At 36.2% G+C, this 23,828-nt stretch overlaps 1 protein-coding gene and 1 pseudogene across 1 annotated transcript in view; one reads left to right on the top strand and one right to left on the bottom strand.

The window, feature by feature from the left end:
- The window catches only part of LOC106724267, a 10,114-nt pseudogene extending 4,359 nt beyond the window's left edge, over window positions 1-5,755 (bottom strand).
- Window positions 5,756-9,551: 3,796 nt separating this feature from the next.
- The window catches only part of PIK3C2A (phosphatidylinositol-4-phosphate 3-kinase, catalytic subunit type 2 alpha), a 67,676-nt gene continuing 53,399 nt past the window's right edge, over window positions 9,552-23,828 (top strand). Inside the window, exons 1-2 of the mRNA XM_005883309.2 lie at window positions 9,552-10,674; window positions 22,380-22,483. Of these exons, the coding sequence (XP_005883371.1) occupies window positions 9,616-10,674; window positions 22,380-22,483 (1,163 nt within the window). The 5' untranslated portion in view covers window positions 9,552-9,615. The remainder of the gene's footprint in view (window positions 10,675-22,379; window positions 22,484-23,828) is intronic.

The raw sequence follows: 23,828 nt of genomic DNA, 5'->3' as shown, positions 1-23,828 counted from the left end.
AATATAATTTAGTTTCTTATGTTTTTGAACTTTATATGAATGGAATCATATGTATATTTGTCTCTCCATTAACATTGTCTCTAAGTTTAGTCTATTAAAATTTTTTAATTTGCTCATTGGCATTGCTATATATAATTTCATTAAATGAACTGTGATATAACAATAATAAAAAAATTTGTCTTTGCCCTAGTTGGTTTTGCTCAGAGGTTAGAACGTAAGCCCTCAAACTCAATTTCAGTCAGGGGCATGTAGCTTGGTTGCAGGCTTGATCCCCGGCCTGGTTGTGGGAGGCAACCAATGGATATGTCTCTTTCACATTGATGTTTCTTTCTCTCTTTCTCCCCCTCTCTTCCACTCTGTAAAAATCAATGGGAAAAATATCCTCAGGTGAGGATTAACAACAACAACAAATTGGTCTTTATCCCCAGTTCCTGCAATGCAACTTCTAAAACCTTGGGAATCGCCTGGTCAGTGTGGCTCAGGGTTGAGCGTTGACTCATGAACCAAGAGGTCCCCGGTTCAATTTTGGGTCAGGGCACATGCTGGGGTTTCGGGCTCGATCCCCAGTAGGGCACATGCAGGAGGCAGCCGATTGATGTTGATGTTTCTCTCTCATCAATGTTTCTATCTCTCCATTCTTCTCCCTTTGTCTCTAAAGTATCAACCAAAACATGTTTTAAATAATATAAAGCCCTGGGAATCACCAGAGTGATAAGAAGAGTCTTTTGTATGCTAATGAGATTTCTAGTGTTGGGGACCCCTAGATAGCTTCAGGATGGGGACTGGTCACCAGAAAGACCAAGATTTGATTAGAAGGCTGGAAAGGAGGAAGGGAGTAGGGAAGAGAGAGAGAGAGAAACATTGATGTGAGAGAGACACATCAATTGGTTGCCTCCTGCATGTGCATGGGAATTGAACCTGCAACTCAGGCACGTGCCCTTGACCAGGAATTGAACCCACAACCCGTTGGTGCACAGGCTGACACTCTAACCACTAAGTCAAACCTGTCAGGGCTCTTTTGCTCTTATTTCTCTTTCATAAGATGGATGCTTAGTTCATTAATTTTTCAACCTTTCCACTTATGTGACATCATTAAAAATTACTATAAAATTTTCTTTACTGTTTTATGTATCTAATAAATTTTGGTTTGAATATTTTTCACTTTCTCTGTAAGTTTGTTATCAATTTGGTTTATATTAGCTTTAGTGTAACTTTTAAATTGCTATTGCCTCAAGAGTAAACATCTTTATTGTGAACTGCTTTTTCAGACTCTTCAGCCCCTTTCCCATATGGTTGTTTTCCTTTATTAGCTCCTTGTTATGTATTAGTAAAGTTACCTCTTTCTCTGTGATATAAGTAGCAAATTTTTTTTCTAGTTTATTGTCTTTTCATTGACATTTTTATTGGTTATTTTATTTTACTTTTCAGCACCTAGAACAGTGCCTGGCTTATAGTATACACCCAATAAATATTTATTGAAGAAATTAATAAATTCATTGGTGCTTGTTTGCCATATTAGGGTAGCTTCCTTTCATCCTGAGGTTACATAGCATTCTGTTTTCTTTTGATTTTATTACCTTTTATTACATTTAAATATTTAATCTTTTTGTAACTTATCCTATTCGGCCAATGTGGCTCAGTGGCATTGTCAACATATTTCTCTATAGAATGTTAAAGTTTTTCTAATTGTAGAAAAGATTAATTGGAAATTATATACTTTAAAAAGTTTTCAAAGATGATAAGATAGGCTTTAGTTAAAAGGCTATGTGACATTTGTGGGACTTAAAAATATAAAATTTCCTTCTGAAAAATAACTATTAGATATTTGGAATACTTTATTGACCTGAGGGAAGGGGTAACTTTTGTGAAGATAAATTTTCCTTACCATAAAGAAATTTACCATAAAGATAAATTTTCCTTACCATAATGAAGCTTATTTATCATGCTTTTAGTTCCTTTCTTCATAAATTCTAATCTTGTGTTGTCCACTAGCCACCTTTGACTGCTGAACACTTGAAATGTGGCTAGTCTAAGTTGAAATGTGGTAAGTGTAAATATATACCAGATTTTGAAGGCTTAAGTATAAAAAAAAGAATGTAGCCTGGCTGGTGTGGCTCAGTGATTGAGCATTGACCTATGAACCAGGAAGTCACAGTTCAATTCCAATCAGGGCACATGCCCAGGTTGTGGGCTTGATTCCTAGTAGGGGGTGTGCAGGAGGCAGCCGATCAGTGATTCTCTCTCATCATTCATGTTTTTCTCCAGATTTTGAAGGCTTAAGTATAAAAAAAAGAATGTAGCCTGGCTGGTGTGGCTCAGTGATTGAGCATTGACCTATGAACCAGGAAGTCACAGTTCAATTCCAGTCAAGGCACATGCCCAGGTTGTGGGCTTGATTCCTAGTAGGGGGTGTGCAGGAGGCAGCCGATCAGTGATTCTCTCACATCATTCATGTTTTTCACTTCTTCTCTTTCCTCTCTGAAATCAATAAAAATATATTTTAAAAAATAATGTAAAATAACCCTTTCATATTTTTATATGGGTTACTTATTTAAATAATAATTTGGATATGTTGGATTAAGTAAAATATGTTAAAATTAATTTTATCTGTTTTGTTCATTAATATAAATATAAAAATTTTTAAATTTCAAACATGCCTTGCGTTCTGTTTCTTTTGAATAGTGCTGCTTTAACCTAATGTCACCCAACACCTGGACAGTCTTCCATTTTGTCTCTTTGACAAATTTGTATAGTGCCTACCCCCAAAGTACTTGGTTTCTTTTGTCAGATGAGTTTTTTCCCTCCATGAATCAGTAGAGATAGGAGAATATTATCTTCTTGTCTATAGGAGTTTTTCCTTTTAGCACAGATAGAGTACTTCTCTTCTATTTTTAGTTTTCTGTTGCCATCTCCTTTCTAGTTTACAAGTTAATATTTTCTGTTACCACTTGTTTATACTAAACTCAACCACATGATTTTTCAAATTTAGTTGAATTAATAATAAATGAGCTCTTTAAGTATGTTCTTTTTTAAAAAAATATTTTACTGGTTTTAAAGAGAGAAAATAAATGAGCTCTTTAAGTATGTTCTTTTTTAAAAAATATTTTATTGGTTTTAAAGAGAGAAAGAGGAAGGGAAAGAAATAGAAACATCAATGAGAGAGAAACATCACTGATTGGCTGCCTCCTGCATGCCCCCTACTGGGGATCGAGCTCATAATCCGAGCATGTGTCCTGACTGGGAATTCAACCAGTGATCTTTGACACTCAACCACTGAGCAACACTGGCCAAGGCTGAGTATGTTCTTTTTTTTCAGAATTTGAACTTCTTTGTTAAAGGATTGATGTCTTAAGTTCTCGAGTCGTTGGTGCATTCATTCAAGAACTATAGTAGGTTTGAGAGTAGAGGATGAATAAAATAAGAATTCATGCCCTCAATGAAATTATAAATTTGCTGGTCATCTGGTGATAAAACAATTAACCAATAAATTGATACATGTTATAACTAACTAGCAGTATTAACTACTTAATGGTAGAATTAAAAGAAACAATAAAATTTATTAGTGCATATAGAAATAACCCCAAGATTAAGGAAGAAACTTGACAATTATAATGAATGAGGTATGTTTAGACACTTAATGATTCTAGATAATTGTTAACATTAAAATATATCATAGTGAATTAGAACTGCCTAAATTTGAGTCCTGAATTCACCACTAGCTGCTATGAACTTCGGCAGATAATATAACTTGTGCTTAAGTTTCATTTGTATACTTGGGATAATAATAGTAGCTACTTAATAGAATTTGTGAGGATTAAATTAGTTAATATAATGCTTAAAGCAATGTTTGGCCTAAGGTATATTTACTACAATTTTGTTTTTAAATCCTCACCCGAGGATATTTTTCCATTGATTTTTTTTTTTTTTAAGAAAGTGGAAGAGAGAGGGAAAGAAAGAGAGAAATATTGATGTGAGAGAAACATCGCTTGGTTGCCTCCTGCACAAGCCCTGACCAGGAACTGGGCCTGGGAGGAGCCTGCAACCAAGGTATGTGCCCTTCACCGAAATCAAACCTGGGACCCTTTGGTCCATACACCGTCGCTCTATCCACTTGAGCCAAATTGGCTAGGGTGCTACAATTTTAACATATTTTCCATAGTTATTATAGTCTTCATAAATTTATTTTTAATGGTGGCATAATATTCAATTCCAAGGAGGTACCATGATTTATTTTTTCTTTCATTGTAGACGAGATATATTTGTATTGTTGAACTTAAATCATTGTTTCTCCATTTTCTTAGTTTATTTTTTTTTAATTTTAAGATGGGAGCATTTAGATGAGTAGCAAGGCTGGCTTACTTTATTTTTTTCCTGAGATTTAAATTTAAATTCTAAATGAATGTCTATTGCAGAAGAAGCCAAGAGCTTTTAAACTAATTCTTTTGGGTCTGTAAATGGTATCCAAAAGTTTAACTGAATAGCTTAATTGCCTCTTTTGAAGAATTTAAAGTAGCTACGGCCTTGAGTTCATTACTGGGTTACTTTATGTTGGGAAATTTTTGGCAGATGGTATACAGCCATCATTCAAACACTACTTATATTGTCTTTCCCAGTTTGAATTAGGAGAACATTAGCATTGAAGTTTTCATTTTGAATTAGCATGCAGGGAATTATTTCCTGCTAAATGTTTGTCATCAGATGAAGTTTCATTTTTAAAAATTAATGGAGCATGTCAGTACAGCAGCCCCAGGAAAATAGCTGAAGCACAGGGTTACTTTTGGACAATTTTTAAAGTCCTTTTTACCATTTGAGTATTCACATGGAAAATTAAAGTATGGTAATTTAGCTGCTAATAGATCACTATCACTGAGTTGAATTTGCTTTAGCATATACTAACTTTAGCATACTATTTTGTATACTTTAGCATACTATTTTGGGTTGGTACCAGGAATTGAGCAAGCAAATTAATTGATAATGTGAAACACCACATTCATTATTAAAATGTATTTCAGGCTATTAATTTTATACCTTTGTTAGTAAATGAGCAATAACATTAATTTGAAATACTTGGAATAAGTATGTTCTCCATCGAATAAACTGTATCTCAAACTCACTTAAAAAAATCCAGATCCCCTTTCAGAACAATGTCATATTATTATCAAATATGGGAGCCAGGAGAATACTTAAATAACAGTGTCGTTATGCTTGTGGAAGATGAATCTTTATATCTTTGTAAATTGTTATTTTGTTCTTGTCCATCTGATGTTGTGGGGGGAAAAATAGGCAATGTGTTGTGTTCAGTAACAGGCAATTTACACTTAACTCATTTCTCCAATAAAACCTCCATACTCTTGTGAGATCTGAAATCCTTTTTTCAGGACTGTTCATTAGTCCTTAGTCCCTCCTGTTAACACACATGTTCATTAAATTTAGTTCCATATTTATTAAGCAAGGTGGTTTTAAATGTTGTAGGGAAGAAAAACAGCAAAGTAGGCCTCTGCACTTAAGAAGCATATTTTAGTCAGTTAGGTGGACATGCATGTTACAGATTCTGTGTTAATAAATATATTTTTGGTTATCATGGCAGAAAGTAACTTTAAAATGGCTTAAAGCAAAGAGTGGGTTTTATTGCTTCACATAAAAGAAAAGACTGACCTTGAATATGGGTTAGATCCAGATGCTTAATGTAATATCCAGAATCTGTCTCATTTATCTTTGCTCTCTTCTGGCTTGGATGCACATTCTCAGGTAGCATCTCCTCAAGTGGAGGCAAAGATAGTCAATACAGCAGTGTCAGGCTTACACCCTATCAGCTTAGCAACCTCAACGATGAGCTTCCTGTACAAAGTTTCAGAAGTCCTGGGTTTAACTGTGATTGGCTAGTCTTGGATCCTCTGGAGTGGTTGGGGAAGATGGGATGGGGTGAAAATACGGTCCAGCCCTATTCAAACTAGATGGAATAAAAGGGAGATAAGTAGTTTCCAAAAAGGAAATTATAGATACCACTACCAGAAGAAAGGATGCCGAGCAGGCAAAAGCAGCATAAAGTCTACAAAATAAAGATAAGAATTATTAGTTGAGTTAAAAAGATGAATTCTGATAGGAGCTGCATTAAGAAAAGCTTCAGGCAAAAAGCTGTATTTGAACTGGGCCCTGAAGGACAAGTAGATTTTTTCCAAGACAGAATGAGTAAAGAAAGGACTCATTTGAGAAGTTTGGCCCTGAAAGGAGAAAATGGAGATGGAAGCACTGGAGTCTAAAGGAGAATGTTGAGAAGATTTCCCCTCAGTATGGAGAAAACTTGAACATTTTTATGGCAAAGGAGCCGAAAAGCAAGTAAAGGAGAAATAAATAATGCAAAGGAGGCAATCATTATAAAGAAGTAGGGGAATTTAGTGGGATTAAGGATATAAGCAAAGGGAGCAGCTTTAGAAAGGAAAAGGGAACTGTTCATTCTCTGAATTGTAAAGGGAAGGTAGTGTTGGTGACTGTCCTGGTTAAAACAGAAATTTATTGTTATTAAATAGGTAAGTAACTTCAGTTTTGTGTTCTAAAAGTAAAAATAAAAGGTTTATCAGTTTCTATTACTGTGTAACAAACCATTGCAAAATGATATTGTGGGTTAGCAATTTGGCTTGAACTTATGCTGGGTGGTTTCTTTTGCTGGTCATGCCTTGGGTCACTCATGTGGGTGTGGTCATTTGGACTATGGATGAATGGTCTAAGAGGGTGACTTCACTCACATGTTTGGTGGTTGGTGCTAGTTATTGCTTGGGCCTCTCTTCCCTGGCTTTCATTCTTTATAAGTATTCACATGACAGTGGCTGCACTCAAAAAAGGAAGAGCTGAAGCACTGGCCTTTTATGACCCTGACTGAAAACTCCCACAGTGTCAGTTCTTTCATATTATCTTGGTCAAAGAAAATCACAAAACCAGCTTAGATGAAGTAAAGAAGTAGACCCCACCTCCTTATGGGAGGAGCAGTAAAGTCACATTGCAAAGGGCAGTGTATACTGGAATGGGAGGAATTTGTGTCTATTCCCCCTGCACTCAGCATTTTATTTTGAAAATATTCAGTAATCTAGCCATGTTGAAACAATTTCAAAGTGACTACCCGCATACCTACCACCTAGACCAGTGATGGCAAACCTTTTGAGCTCGGCGTGTCAGCATTTTGAAAAACCCTAACTTAACTCTGGTGCCGTGTCACATATAGAAATTTTTTGATATTTGCAACCATAGTAAAACAAAGACTTATATTTTTGATATTTATTTTATATATTTAAATGCCATTTAACAAAGAAAAATCAACCAAAAAATGAGTTCGTGTGTCACCTCTGACACGCGTGTCATAGGTTAGCCATCACTGACATAGACTTTACTGCTAACATTTTTCCTTACTTCCCTTATCACATATTCATCTATTATCCCTCCATTAATCAATTCATCTTATTTTTTTATGCATTTTAAAGTAAATTGTAGATATTAGTACTTTCCTCTAATTACTTTGTGCATATTTAGCAAGAGTCAATATTTGTGTCCAGTTTTTTTTTAAAAAAAAACATTTTTATTGATTTCAGAGAGGAAGGGAGAGGGAGAGATAGAAACATCAATGATGAGAGAGATTCATTGATTGGCTGCCTCCTGCATGCCCCCTACTGGGGATCAAGCCCGCAACCCAGGCATGTGCCCCTGCCTGGAATCGAACCCGGGACCCTTCAGTCTGCAGGCCGACGCTCTATCCAGTAAGCCAAACCAGCTAGGGCCAGTTTTTTCTTTTGATAAAAACATTTACATACAATGAAGTGTACAAATTTTAAGTGTACGTTGTGCCTAGTTTGTGGTCTACCACAGAAGGGAAAAATTTGGAATAGCTTTTCAGTGAAATGCCTCAAATTCAGCTATCTTATATAATAAAAGCCTAATAGGCTGTGTCCGACTGTTAGACCAGTCACTATGACATGCACTGACCATTAGGGGACAGACGCTCTGATTAGTAGGTTAGCTTGCTGCTGGGGTCTGTCGGATCAGGACTGGGCAAGACAGGAGATGGGTCAGACACGCCCTGGAGCCCTCCCACGTCCGGTCCCTCCCTGGCCCCGATCATACACCAGTGGGATCCCTCTGCCTGGCCTGCACCCTTTCACAATCTGGGACCCTCAGGGGATTTCGGAGAGCTGGTTTTGGCCGGATGCCCACAGGCCAGGTCGAGGAACCCCACAGGGCCTCTAGTAGTTGTATAAAAGAATTGCAAAGGTTGTCTTCCTTGGATACCTCTTTCTTCATGTTCTCATCACTATTACTTTTTTTTTAAATTTAGTATTACCTCAACACTTAGGATTTCACTTGTGTTATATTAATTTGAATTTGCTATGGGTGTTTTCCTATGTCCTTTCATTAAATATTTAGTAAGTGTATACTGTAGACAAGCACTGTGCTAGAAAAAGGACGTAAACAGGAGCTCTCTTGCTTTCTAAGTCTTCAAACTAGGTGTATCACATACTAGATTAGATCAATAATACAAACTAGGTGTATCTCATACTAGATTAGATCAATAATAGGTGCCATTTATTTAGTGCTTATACTCAAGGCCAATGGTTAAACACTTTGAGTTGCATTGTTTCATTTAATCCTTATAATTTAAGAAATAGATACTTTTTTCATTTTAGAAGTTAGGAAACTAAGGCATGAAAAAGTTTTCATTTGCTCAAGGTCGTACAGCCTCATAAATTAAGGTGGTCTGACTCCAGAACCCACACTTAACACCTGTATTATACTAATTAGAAGCAGGAAATGTGCCCTCTGTTACACAGTAGATAACTAACCCTTTAATTGGTCCTATTACTTCACAGGGTAATCTTGATTTGAATTAAGTGTTTCTCTTAAACAGAGAAGTATAAATTAAAAATAAAACTGATCTATGAGAAAGTTTAATAAGCTGTCTTCTGAATATTTTAGCAATTAGAAAAAAATTTAGTATTATAACTACTGATTTTAATTAAATATAATCAGAAGTGTGATCAAAACTATGTGATAAACTGAATAGTTTTTCATATGATATTTGATAGACTATTAGTTTCTTAATTTTATTGACTAAGTATTGAGTACTTTTATTGCTAATTGGTTTTTGAGTAGTTTAACAAATAGCAAAAGATTGAAACTCTTTTTGATTTGCTATTTGCATAACAGTAAATCCTGTTGGAACCCTTGCAAATTAGTGACTAGCATTTAAGCCATTTCATGTCAAGAATTCTGGCAGAACTGCCACTGGTTTATGGTAGCTATTGTGACAGCTGAAGTGAAAGCTTGTTGAGTTCATTTACTGTTGTAGCTTTCCTGGGAATGGGGCAGTCAAGATATTTATGTCTAAATATCTTCCTTAACCTAACAGTGAGTGTATAAGAAATTTTAAGTGTTCTTTCACCCCTAACTTCATTTTATTTTATTTGGTAGTGTCTTTGTAAGTGGCTTAAAAGCTAACTAAATTATAGGTTAAAAATAAAATTTGTGTTTAAAAAATTTAATTGAGTATTATGTTTATTTTTGTGTATAGGTCTTGCTATTGGGAGCTACAAGAAAAAAAAGATTAGAGGAAGGTTGGTCTGTTAAGTGGACATGGCTCAGATATCCAGCAGCAATGGATTTAAGCAATGTTCATCTTCACATCTGGACCCAACAAGAACAAAAGATGTGGACAAAGAAGAAGCGTTACAGATGGAAGCAGAGGCTTTAGCAAAACTGCAGAAAGGTAGACAAGTAACTGATAATCAGCGAGGCTTTGAGTTGTCAAGCAGCACCAGACAAAGAGCACAAGTTTATAACAAACAGGATTATGACCTCATGGTGTTTCCTGAATCAGATACCCAAAAAAGAGCAGTTGATATTGATGTAGAAAAGCTAACCCAAGCTGAACTGGAGAAACTATTGCTAGATGACAGTTTTGAGACAAAGAAAACACCTGCAATGCCAGTTACTCCTATTCTGAGCCCTTCGTTTTCAGCGCAGCTGTATCTTAGACCTACTATTCAGAGAGGACAGTGGCCAACTGGTTTATCTGGGCCTTCCACTTATACTTTACCTTCTATTTATCAGTCAACTTATAATAGTAAACAGACTGCATTCCAAAACGGCTTTAATCCAAGAATGCCTACTTTTCCATCCACAGAACCTATATATTTAAGTCTTCCAGGACAGTCCCCATATTTTTCATATCCTTTGACATCGGCCACACAGTTTCATCCACAAGGAAGCTTACCTATCTGTCGTCCAGTAGTCAGTCCTGACATGGCAAAGCTGTTTGACAAAATAGCTAGTACATCAGCATTTTTAAAAAATGGAAAAGCAAGGACTGATTTGGAAATAACAAATTCAAAAGCTACAATCAGCAGTCTACAGGTATCTCCAAAGTCTGAAGATATCAGTAAATTTGACTGGTTAGACTTAGATCCTCTAAGTAAGCCTAAAGTGGACAGTGTGGAGGTATTAGACTATGAAGAAGAGAAAAACGTTCCAGGTTTGCTAGCAGAGGATCCTTGGGATGCTGTTCTTCTTGAAGAGAGATCACTAGCAAGTTGTCACCTTGAAAGAAAGGTGAATGGAAAATCTCTTTCTGGGGCAATGGTAACAAGAAGCCAATCTTTAAATATTCGAACAACTCAGGGCCAAATATCTCAGGTACAGTTTTGTGTTTTGTTTTTTAATTAACTTATCAAACTTAGTAGTAATACAAAATTCATATTTGTGTGCATAATTTATTAGGTAAAAATATTTTTCATTTTGAATCTTATTTTCTGGTTCTTAAGTGTGCTGTGACTCTTACATTGTATGATAAAGGATTCAATGTGTTTTGGTCAATTGAAAAATTGCTTGCTGTTACTGTTATCTTTTTAAGGATTATAAATTGAAAGAACTTCCAATCAAGAATCTGGCTATCACTGATAGGCATTTAAAATAATTTTTATCTGTTTCTCCATGACTTCTTATATGTGGCCCTACGTTTTCTTATCTCTTATTTTTCAAGGTAAACAAGGAATTGTGGTTTTAGCTCCATTATAGAAATTCTCATTTTATTTTTTATATTGTTATATTGTTCCTCATTATATTGTTTTATTGTTTTTAACCATGAATGAATGACAGGAAGGGAGGGAATGAGGATAACCCCAGAGAGACAGGAGAAAAACCATTTAAAGGACTCTCTCTCTTTTTTTTTTTTTTAATATTTTTTTATTGGTTTCAGAGAGGAAGGGAGAAGGAGAGAGAGATAGAAACATCAATGATGAGAGAGAATCATTGATCGGCTGCCTCCTGCACACCCCCACTGGGGATTGAGCCCACAACCCAGGCATGTGCCCTTGGCTGGAATCGAACCTGGGACCCTTCAGTCCGCAGGCCGACGCTCTATCCACTGAGCCAAGCCAGCTAGGGCAAGGACTCTCTTTAATCACCTATATGGATAAAAGTGGGGAATGGAAATATAGTCTACTAGAGGCCCAGTGCACGACTTCGTGCACGGGGAAGGGAGTGAGGAGTCCCTCAGCCTGGCCTGCGCCCTAGGGGGGCGGATGCCTATGCCCAAGGGGTCCTTAGTGCTGCCTTGGAGGCAGGAGAGGCTCCCACCACCGCCCTTCCATTCGCCAGCCATGAGCCTGGCTTCTGGCTGAGTGGTGCTCCCCCTGTGGGAGCGCACTGACCACAAGGGGGCAGCTCCTGCATTGGGCATCTGCTCCCTGGTGGTCAGTGTGTGTCATAGCGACCAGTTGTTCTGCCGTTCGGTCGATTTGCATATTAGCCTTTTATTATATAGGACTAGAGGCCCGATGCACAAAATTTGTTCACCTCTGCCTCGGCCCCCGCCCGCTGCAGCTTGGTCCAGAAGGAAGGACATCCAGAAGGTCGTCTGGTTAATTAGCATATTACCCTTTTATTATTATTGATTATTGATTATATGGTGTAGTTGTCAAGTTCATATAGTCTTAACTATCTGGAAAAATTAGTTAAGGGTGGCTGGGCAGGATGTCTTCCCTCAGAAGAGAGGCAGCAGGGTTTAGACTTTTCCTTTCCAAATATAATATACCTAATTGCAGATTTGTATTTTGCTTTTATAATTACAAATTTTTTTTTTTAATTTTACAGAGAGGAAGGGAGAAAGAGAGAGAGAGAGGGAGAGGGAGTTAGTTAAGGGTGGCTGGGCAGGATGTCTTCCCTCAGAAGAGAGGCAGCAGGGTTTAGACTTTTCCTTTCCAAATATAATATACCTAATTGCAGATTTGTATTTTGCTTTTATAATTACAAATTTTTTTTTTAATTTTACAGAGGAAGGGAGAAAGAGAGAGAGAGAGAGAGGGAGAGGGAGAGAGACAGAAACATCAATGTGAGAGAGAAACATTGTTTGGTTGCCTCCTGCATGTGCCCCAACCTGGAATCAAACCTGCAGCCTGGGTATGTCCCCTGACCAGGAATCAAACCCACCACCCTCTGGTGTATAGGACTATGCTCTAACCAACTGAGTTACCCAGCCAGGGCCCACAGTATTCTAATAAAGAAGAAATAGTGATACTAAAATTTTCAATATGTTAACTACGTTAAGCATGTTACTTTATGCTACATTAAGTAGCAAGCATTGTGTTAAATTTTAATAGAGACAAGTGATAGCAGGTGCTGAAAGTTAAATATTTTATGGAAAACTTAAAAATTCAGCAAATCGCCCTAACCGGTTTGGCTCAGTGGATGGAGCGTCGGCCTGTGGACTGAAGGGTCCCAGGTTCGATTCCGGTCAAGGGCATGTGCCTTGGTTGTGGGCACATCCCCAGTAGGGGGTGTGCAGGAGGCAGCTGATCGATGTTCCTCTCTCATCGATGTTTCTAACTCTCTATTCCTCTCCCTTCCTCTCTGTAAAAAATCAATAAAATATATTTTTAAAAATTAAGCAAATCTTATTTGTTTATATATTTCTCTGTGAATTGAAATTCAATTTAGTAACTTAATTTTAAAATTTATTGTACCCAAAAGTAAAATAAGGAAAGAAAATTCAGGGGGGCAGGTATAATAGGTAAATGTCAACAAAGGTATTTATAAAAGTAGCCAATAGGCTGTTAATGTACAATTACTGAAGGTCTTCAATCAGAAGTTTGGTGTGCACCTGTTAAAAATGCTGTAAAAGGTTTTCTATATTTAAAGAAAAGTTCTAAGCCCTTTTATTAACACAAGATTTTATCATTTTCTTTGTGTACAAGAAGTTAAAGTTTGGTTTCATTTAAGCCAAAAAGGGGGAGGCAAACAGAACACTAGTAATGTTGGAAGTTTGTGGCACAAATATTAGATGGAGCTTTTAATTTTTCTACACTATTCATCTCTAATTAACAGCTTTCCCCTGAGGTTTATATATTTTGTTGGGAAATAAGATTGTGAAGTCTGTTTTCTTTAGTTACTTTATGTACTTAATTATTCTTTTCAAAGCTGTTAGAATTTTATGCTTTGTGGTGAAAACTCAGAAGGGTGTTTTTCTTACTCAGCAAGCTTACTTCCTATTTCCTTTTAATGTCTTGTTTTGTTAATAATAATCTAAATACTTTAGTTCAAATGTTTTGTGAATAAAACCAAGAAAAGGAATACTACTTAAAACTGTCTTATGGCAATTTAAATTTAAATCAGACTTTGAGTTAATAGCTATATATTTAGCTACTTTGAGCACATTTATATATTTGAGTAATGAATTAAATTATTTTCATAGAAGTGGTTCTGCAAAGTTCTGTGGATATTTACTCTTTCTAAAAGTTAATTATATTAATGTTAAACTTATATTCCCATTGTCTATTATTAATTTTAAAGGTGAGGGAAACCTGAACAAAACATGATTTTTATTACCTAGCTGATTGTAATACTCTATTTTGATAGGTTACTGAAGTCTTTTCTGTAAATTTTAAAAAATTTTTTCAATAAGGAAGCCCAGCTGGTGTGGCTCAGTGGTTGAGTGTGGACGAATGAACCAGGGGGTCACAGTTTGATTCCCGGGCAGGGCTCAATCCCCAATGGGGGTGGCCAGTTAATGATTCTCTTTATCATTGATGTTTCTGTCTCTCTTCCTCTCCTTTCCTCTCTGAAATAAACAAAAATATATCTAAAAATAAAGGATAATAAAAGGATTCTTAAAAAAAAATTCCAATAAGGAAGTAACCAAGTTCTGAATAGTAACTTATATATATTTAATGCTTATGGTATATTTATTTAAAACTTAGTATTGTGTTCCATCTAATTTTGGGGTAATGTGGCATGAACCTTGGACTTTTGTAGGCATAAACCTTTCCCATATTCTTATAACTGCTTTACAAAGTATATACTGATAAGTTTTTGTGAATCATTTCAAATCTTCACTGCTTTCCTTAATCCCCTAATGAACTCTTTCCACCTCTCTTCTAGTAGATGACCTCATTACCCTTTCTTTTTTTTAATGTTGAGGTGAAGGCTATTCTTTGTATGTACTTGCCCAACTCAGACCTGCCCTTCTTTCTGGATTGAGGAAAGAGATATTCCTTCCCTTTTCCAAAATTTAATTCTTTCATCTCTTTTCCTATTCCTGTCTCCCCAAAGTATTTTCTACCATTATTTTTTATAAGGGAATTTGTACTTACTTCCTTTCCCGTCTTCTCTGTCCTCTATTGTTCCCATCATATTGCAGAAATTTATTTCTGGTCATATGACTACTAATTGCCAATCTAGTGACCACATTCACTGTCCATCCCTTTTGTTTCATTTGCAACAATTGACTACATCCTTCTTTTGAAACTTCTCTTCTGTTGCCCTAGTTAATCATACTTCCTATTTTTTATCCTATGATCTTTGACTCCTTTTCCTTTGTCTAGCTTCTAAACATAGGCATTTGCCTGAAGTTTTGTTCTTGGTTGTCTTTAATATTTGTTACCTGTTTTCTCTTGTTCCAATTCTGTATCTTTAGGCTCCAAGATACAGAATTTAAAAACTACTGGTTTAGACTTTTATAGTGATGTGACTCCATGGGTCTTTATGGTTGAGAGGCTGTGATGGTTAAGTTTATGTGTCTACTTGACTGTGCCACGGAGTGCTTAGGCATTTGGTCAGATCTTCTGAGTGTGTCTGTCAGGATGTTTCTGGATGAGATTAATATTTGAATCAGTAGATTGAATAAAGGCATATTACCTTTTCTAATATCAGTGGGACTTGTCCAATCAGTTGAAAGCCTTAATTAAACAAAAAGGCTGACACTCCTGCCCATGAGGAACTCCTCCTGTCTGACTGCCTTTGAGCTGTAACATGGATTTTTTTCCTGCCTTCAGACTCAGACTGAAATATCGGCTCTTACTGAGTCTTGAGCCTGACAGATTCAGACTAGAGCTATACCTTTGACTCTCTTGGGTATCCAGCTTGCCAACTGTGGTTCTCAAGTCTTGTCACTCTCTATAATTACATGATTTAATTTCATATAATAAATCAACCAATCTCTGTGTGTGTGTGTGTGCACGCGCGCGTGTGTGTGAGTGTATGCGTGTGCGTGTGTAAGAGAGAGAGAGAGAGAGAGAGAGAGAGAGAGAGAGGTGTCCCAGCTTCATTTTCAATGAGTGCAATCCTCAGCCTCGTAAAAAGACTGTCTCCTATTAATGGAACTTGGACCCAAAACCCCTTTGGCTGGGATATTGCCCTCTCAGTGATCCTGATGGAGGCTGACAGCGATTAGCAGACATAAATTTTCCCTGTAGGAAATTGCAGAAATTGGATGAATGATCCTCAAATCTAGATCTCTAGCTCTGGAATAGAATTTCTGGAATGAAATATTTCTAGATTATGATTAAAAATTTCCAAGCCTAATATATTTACTAGAGAACTCAGTATCTTCCACAACAGACTTTTCTTTGTTCCATATATTGGATAATAGCATTAGCAGTTATTTTCTTATTGATTATCATTTGTCTCTTTCATTCATTGAAAAATATTTGAGGCTATACATTGTGAGGTTTACAAATATTAATAATTTGCAAACCTCATCCTTAAAGAATTTGAGTTAGAAGAGGGAGACAGGCTGTGTATGCACATAAATTGCAGTACAAAATACAAAGCCTTGAGTGCCACATAAAAGTGTGCAAGATCAATGGAGAAAAGAGATACTTGGATGCTTAGGTTGTTTGAGTAGAGTGGAGAAGGATTAGGGGCAAGAGCTTAGAGACAAGGTGTAAAATTAAAAAAATTTTTTTTTAAAAGAGTGGAGAACCCACCTGGTGTGACTTGGTAGTTGAGCATCAGCCTATGAACCAGGAGGTCATGGTTCAATTCTCGGTCAGGACACATGCCTGGGTTGCAATAAAGGGCATGCAGGAGGCAGCTGATCAATGATTCTCTCTCATAATTGATGTTTCTATCTCTCTCTCCCTCTCCCTTTCTCTCTGAAATCAATAAAAATATATTTTTTTAAAAAGAGTGAAGAAAAACAAAACTGAAATCAATAAAAATATATTTTTTTTAAAAAGAGTGAAGAAAAACAAAAAAAAAATTTTGAGAACATGTTACGCCTACTTGATATCTCTTAAGGTGTACGTATGTGAAGAACCTTGAAGAACTAATAAAATGAGACAAAATAATTGGCAGCCCAGCTATTTTTTACTTTGTGGACAGAACTTTTGAGTTAACTTCCCAGAGCCTATTATTACCTTAATGTATGACTAGAGAGTTAGTTATTATAATCTATTTTTTTCACTGTCCATTGAAACTTATAACCTGCTTGAAAGGAAGGACCCAATTCATGAATGGCACTGTAAAAAAATGCAACATTTGATTTTTGAAAAATCTAGAAATGTCACTAAGGAGATTCAAAATCTGTTAAGTAAAACATGCAAAACAGTTAAAGAAGGAAAGATGATTATTGGGTCAAGCAAAAATAGAGGTTTTCTATAACATTGCTCCTGCAAAGGTCATATGTTGTTTTTCTCATTGCATTATTTTTTTTTAAGAGACTTGAGAGGTAGATTGGTATGGTAATTAAGTATGCGATTCTGAAGCTAGGCTACCTGGGTTGAAATCCTATCTCTGAATATATTACTTGTGTGACCTTATATAAGTTAATTAATTTCTCTGTACCTCATTTTTTAAAAATCTGTAAAATGGGGATAATAGTATCCACCTACTAGGACAGGGGTGGGCAGCCTTTTTGTGAGTGCGTGCCAAAACCAGCAAAATCTCTGACTCAAAATTCTTCTGCGTGCCAACCCTAATTTTTTGAGAACATGTTACGCCTACTTGATATCTCTTAAGGTGTATGTATGTGAAGAACCTTGAAGAACTAATAAAATTCATTCGAGCGACAAAAACACAGTATATGATGATGAAAAATACATTTATTTTTTAATGTATACATGTACACTGATAGTCCGACAGAAAACTTTATGACTCCGTTTGATATTATCAGTGGGACTTTTGCTGCTGCATCACTGATGACAGAGATTTTACATCGGTTTATGTTTCGTCACCTTCAGAGATATGCACGAGCTACTACTTTCATCCGTCAGGCTACTCCTATTACGAGACTTAACAAAATTCATCACTGAGAACAAAGATTCACAAGCGTATGTGGATGAAACCAAAACACTGGTCGGATCTAGGAAGGCAGGGAGAGTTAAGGCAGAGGCATAGAAATTGCTTTTCCCCTCTCACATCAATCCATGTCTATGGTTTTTAAGGTAACTTGTTATGTAAAATTATTTATTTATCTAAGATGCACCTACACTGAATTTATCTGAAAAATAAAAAAGTCGATATTAAGAAAAAAATTGTAAATGGAAGATTATAAGAGAGGGTTTCGCGTGCCAGCAAGAGTTACTGGCGTGCCATATCTGGCACGCGTGCCAGGGGTTGCCCACCCCTGTACTAGGACTTTGTTAGAAAGAAATAATGTATATATATCTACTAGTAAATTGCTTACAGCAAAGCCAGACATGTAATAAATGCTCAGTAATTGCTAAATATTTTTTCGATTGTGCTAAAATACAAGTAACAAAATTTACCATCTTGGCCTTTTTTAAGATTACAGTTCAGTGGTATTAAATACATTTATATTGTTGTGCAGCCATTACCACCATTTATCCTTATAACTCTTTTTACCTTGTAAAACTGAAATTCTATACTCATTAAACAACTTCTCATTTTTCTTCCCCCAAACTCCTGGCAGCCACCATTATATATTTTGTCTTTTTTATTTATTTTATTTTATTTTTTTAAATATATTTTATTGATGTTTTACAGAGAGGAAGGGAGAGGGATAGAGAGAAACATCGATGAGAGAGAAACATCGATCAGCTGCCTCCTGCACACTCCCTACTGGGGATGTGCCCGCAACCAAGGTACATGCCCTCCCTTGACGGGAATTGAACCTGGGACCTTTCAGTCCGCAGGCCGACGCTTTATCCACTGAGCCAAACCAGTTAGGGCATGTCTTTTTTATTTTTGTTGTTAATCCTCACTCGAGTATATTTTTCCATTGATTTTTAGGGAGAGTGGAAGAGAGAGGGGAAAGACAGAGAGAAACAGCGATGTGAGAGAAACACATCGATTGGTTGCCTCCTGCATGAGCCCTGATCAGGGCCTGGGCTGGAGAGGATCCTGAAACCAAGGTACGAGCCCTTGACTGGAATCAAACCTGGGACCCCTTTGGTCCACAGGCCAACGCTCTATCCACTGAACCAAATCGGCTAGGGCCATTTTGTCTTTTTGATTTTTGAATACTCTTAAGTGCCTCATGTAAGTGGAGCCATACAGTATTTGTTTTTTATGACCAGCTTATTTAATTTAGCATAATGTCCTCAAGGTCCGTCCATGTTGTAGCATATTGCAGAATTTATTTTTTAAGGCTAAATAATACTGTGTTGTATGTATATATCTTTTTGCTTATCTGTTCATCTGTTGATGGCCACTTGGTTGCTTCTACATTTTAGCTATCTATAATGATAAAAGTATAATATGCAAATCAACCTAATGGCCAAACAGTGGAATGACTGTCCAGATGACCACGCTATGACACCCACTGGTGCCAGGCCAGCCAAGGCAGGTGCAGTGTGATTGGTCGGGGGCCCCACCATTGCCCCATGATACCCCGCAGAGGGAGTCCCTGGTGGGCGGGGCCTCCCTCTGCGGGGCAATCCATCATGGGACTTCTGGGCTGCAAGAGGGCACAGGCCAGGCTGAGGGGACACTCCCCCCCCCCACATGAATTTTGTGCACCGGGCCTCTAGTTGTAAATAATGCCACTATGAACATGGGTGTACTAATATCTCTTCAAGAACTACTCTCAAGTTTTCTGAGTATGTACTCCAAAATGAAAATGCTGGGTTATATGGTAGTTTTATTTTTAGTTGTTTGGGAAACCACCATACTGTTTTTCCACAGAGACTGTACAATTTTACATTACTACTAATAGTGCATAAGGATTCCGTTGTCTTCACATTCTCACCATCATTTGTTTCCTGTGTTGTTGTTTTTAAGAAAGTATCTTTTTAAAAAATTGATTTTAGAGAGAGAGAGAGGAAGGGAGAGGGATAGAAACATTGATGAAAGAGAGACCTCGATCAGTTGCCTCCTGCACACCCCCCACTGAGGATCGAGCCCACAACCTCACAACCTGGGCATATGCCCTGACCAGGATTTAAAGCAGGGATCTCTTGGTTCATGGATTGACGCTCAACTACTGAGCCACACCAGCCGGGCCATTCTAATAGTAGCCATTCTAATGGGTGTGAAGTGTTAAATGACTTTTAACTTTTTTTTTTTTAGAGGGAACAAAACATTCAACAAATTGAACCAATGGTTGAGTGCCTTCTGAACTACATATAAAGTTCTAAAAAATATATAAAATTCAGTAAAATTTGATTTTTATCTTTAAGGAGCTTTCACATTAGGAAAAATATTAAATAGGATATAATGATGCAGTGTTTGGTTCAGGCTAAGTAAGTACTTAAAAGAGCTAGGAGGGAAGAATTGCTTCATACTGAGTAACATAAAAAAGACATTATAAATGAAGTGGCATTCTGTTGGACCTTAAAATTAATAGTTTGTTTTTTTTTTTACTTCTGAGGGAAATTTACGAGGAAAGCATTGAAGACAAAGTTTCAGAGGGCAGGAAAGCTCATTTGTGTTTTATTAGGAACAGGATATGATTCAAGCTAACTGGGACATAGAAATCATTTAGGAAGTTCTCAGAAATATGATTGGATTAGATTATGACAAGGTTGGAATGTCAGACCAAAGGATTTGTTAGGAACAACAAATCTCAGTATTTTAGGATAGTATGGTCTGTTTACTCCAGTGCTTTTTTTCTGTAACACAAATTAATGGATGTAATTGTTAAATATGAGATTGATGTCAGTATAATGGGGAAGTAGCATTAGTTCACACATAATCTTTATCAGCATATTAACATTTTAAAACAATCAGACTTTCTGACAATTAAAGAGAAAGTATTAGTAATATAAGAAAATATTAAGGAAAACACTGAAAATCTTGCAGAAGTGTATTTAGTAAAAATGGTAGTTGGATAAGTAACTTTAAGAATGGTTTCATATTCCACAGTGTTAAGCTCTCTGGTGAAGCAGTTAATACATTAACTGTTGTGAAGACATTTTCTTTGCATTAAGAACTTTGTTTATTGAAGAAATCTATAGTCTAGATGATATTTTTAATAAATGCCCTCAAGAATCCATATCATAAATGAGGAGGCAGGAGCTCCAGGATAATGCTAGGTACAAATTCAAGTGGAGACTTCATTTTGGTAGTATTTTTATAAGATCTTTTTATTGTGTTAGTTGGGGCTTTGGTTATGAAGTTACAATGATTTTGAGTAATCAGCCTTACCTCTGTTTTTCTTATAAGCTTTGTTATTTTTAGTTGTGATTTTCTGGAACTCAAGACTTGTTTGTTTTTTTTCTTCCCCAAATGTGCATATCACATTCTAGCAGAAAGGTCTCTGCCACGTTTTAAAAGAAGAAAATTCGTAAAGGAATTATTGCCCTAAGTTTCCAGTTTAACTTTCTGACAAAATGTTCATTGAAATCCATTACAACTCTTGATGTTTATACACTGTGCTCTGATTCACTTACTTTTCAAAAAATATATATTTTTATTAATTTCAGAGAGGAAGGGAGAGGGAGCGAGAGATAGAAACATCAATGATGAGAGAGAATCATTGATTGGCTACCTCCTGCAGGCCCCCAACTGGGGTTCAAGCCCACAACCTGGGCATGTGCCCTTGACTGAAATCGAACTTGGGACCCTTCAGTCTGCAGGTCGTTGCTCTGTCCACTGATCCAAACCGGCTAGGGCTGATTCACTTAATTTTTAATGGTTGAACATTCTAATTCTAATTTTAATGAAAATTTACATTTGAAATTTGTGCCAAATTAAGTATTTTTATGTAGTAACCAAAATGCCTCTACTTATGAACTCTGCAATTTGCCTTTGCTTGGGTGGTGAATTTATCTCCTAAATGTTGCACACAAATTTCGATCAGACATAAACTTAACTTTTGAAGGACTATCGGATTGTTTGTATAAGTTTATTATCATAGAAAATGTCCACTAACTCCTAGATCTCATTGTCTTGTGTAAGGAACCAGCTGCTTTGTTGGAATTGAAGGCCTAAGTTAAATACAGGGTGGGGCAAAAGTAGGTTTACTGTTGTTTGTATGGAAAATAATACAATAATTAATAAATAATATATAAGAGTAAACTCTGTTTTGTGTACTCACAACTGTAAACCTGCTTTTGCCCCACCCTGTATATAGAATTCCTGGTTTATTAGGGAAGTCCCAAATAGGCTTCTCTCTTCATTTTTGTAAAATAAGGGCTAGTCCTTTAATTTCATTCAGCTGTTAACTTTGTGTTTGTTTCAGGAAGTATTTGAATGAAAATGTTTTCAGCATTCCATTCTTTTTCCTTTTTTTAAAAATATATTTTTATTGACTTCAAAGAGAGGGAGAGAGAGATGGAAACATCGATGAGAGAGAAACATTGATCAGCTGCCTCCTACTGGGAATCGAGCAACCCAGGCATCTGCCCAATCGAACCTGGGACCTCTTGGTTCATGGGTCAACACTCAACCACTGAGCAACATCGGCCAGGCTACCATTACATTCTTACTAACCAACACAAAGAACAGCATCTTTCTACTTTTTGAGCAAATAAAACCAATGAACTTTAAAATAAAGCTTAGTTGGCATTACTTTTATGGATAGAAAAGTCCATAATTTAAAACTGTTACTAATGTCATTTATTTTACCTCCATATCTTTGTAAAAATGTGTTTGTACTATGCTGCTATTTAGCATTTTGGGTATCTTTTACTTTTAAAATAAAAATACTTTTTTGATTACAGAAAGACCCAAATGGGACCAGTAGTTTGCCAACTGGAAGTTCTCTTCTACAAGAAATTGAAGTGCAGAACGAGGAAGTAGCAGCTTTTTGTCAGTCCATTACAAAGTAAGGACATTTTTTTATAAATTGAAGATTATTTTTTATTAAATGCTTGCTTAAATATTTATTGAAAATTAACTTAGCGCTAATAATTCTAAATTCTTTAAGTTTTTAATAATTTTCTCCCTGTGGCTTAAAATTTCAATTGGCACATAAACAAACTACAGTTGAACGTGTATTTTTATCTGTTAGGTTTTTGAGTATTTAGAAGAAAGATTGAGGTCATGCAGTAGACATCTGATAATCTATTAACCAGTGAAACTATGGCTTAAACATTCAAGTTTCAGTACACTTAGATAATGCTTTTTTTTTGTTTTAGGGACACTTTGTTTTGCTACATACTTTTCTAGCATTCAAAATACTGTCATACTTCTGTAAGAGATAACAGGCACCATTAGAGGAGCAAGTATATATTCTGAAGGTTTAAAAAAATGCATTTCTAAAACGTTCTTTTAATCTTAAATCTGTCTAATATTTATAGATGAGAAATTGAGACTCAGAGAAGTTACCTACCAAGCTTACTGACCTATTCCTCCAGGTTTCTTTTGCCTCTGGTTCAGTGTGTTTTCTTTCCATTATATCACTGTATTAGCTGGACTTGCATTATAAGTACTAAAAACCCACTTCAAAGTAGTTTAAATCAAGAAAGATTATGTACTAGGATTGGTTTACAAGCTGATATAGCAGAAAGAGGAAGGATAGGAGAGAGCTAAGTGAGAGCCAGATCCAGGAATTCATACACTGTAAGGATCCCTCCTCCCTTTGGATTCTCTTTTCTAATTTTCTATCTTTCTGTCTTCCTTTTCTTCCACTGCAGATGAGGTTTTGAAGGCAGGAAATACAACCACTGATAGGTTAGATTTCATAATCTAATGTTCTTGCTAGCAAAGATGAAATGGAGTCCTCTCAGTCTACACCAGATAGAAAAAAACCCTGAAAGGAAAAAGTGGAAGTGGCTAAGGGGATGAGATATGTTATCAAAAGAAGAGAAAGTAGATCACCACCATGGGAATTTATTCTGAATCCCATATTTTCCCTAGTGTGATTTGCTTTAAGCAAAGCAGAGTTTGAGATTTGCAGATAATTTTTGAGTAGGTACATTATTTTAATGTTATTTGATGGACTTACTATTCAACTAGATTTTCTAGACTCTTGGTAATATTTCATTAAAACTGTCTTTCTTTATGTTACCTTTTAACCAGAATTTCTTTTCTGCAGAATACCCTAGGGGGAAAAAAGAAGGAAAATATCAGTAGAGCCACTTTTTCTTCCCTGCAAAGATGACTCTTAACTGGATTTTTTTTAAATTTAATTTTGTTTTATTTCTTAAAGTATTACAAAGAGTATTACA

This window comes from Myotis brandtii, unplaced genomic scaffold (genome assembly GCF_000412655.1).
Source record: "Myotis brandtii unplaced genomic scaffold, ASM41265v1 scaffold782, whole genome shotgun sequence".
Taxonomy (NCBI): Eukaryota; Metazoa; Chordata; class Mammalia; order Chiroptera; family Vespertilionidae; genus Myotis; species Myotis brandtii.
The sequence above is the reverse complement of the archived record's forward strand: the minus strand, read 5'-3'. Positions and strand labels throughout refer to the sequence as shown.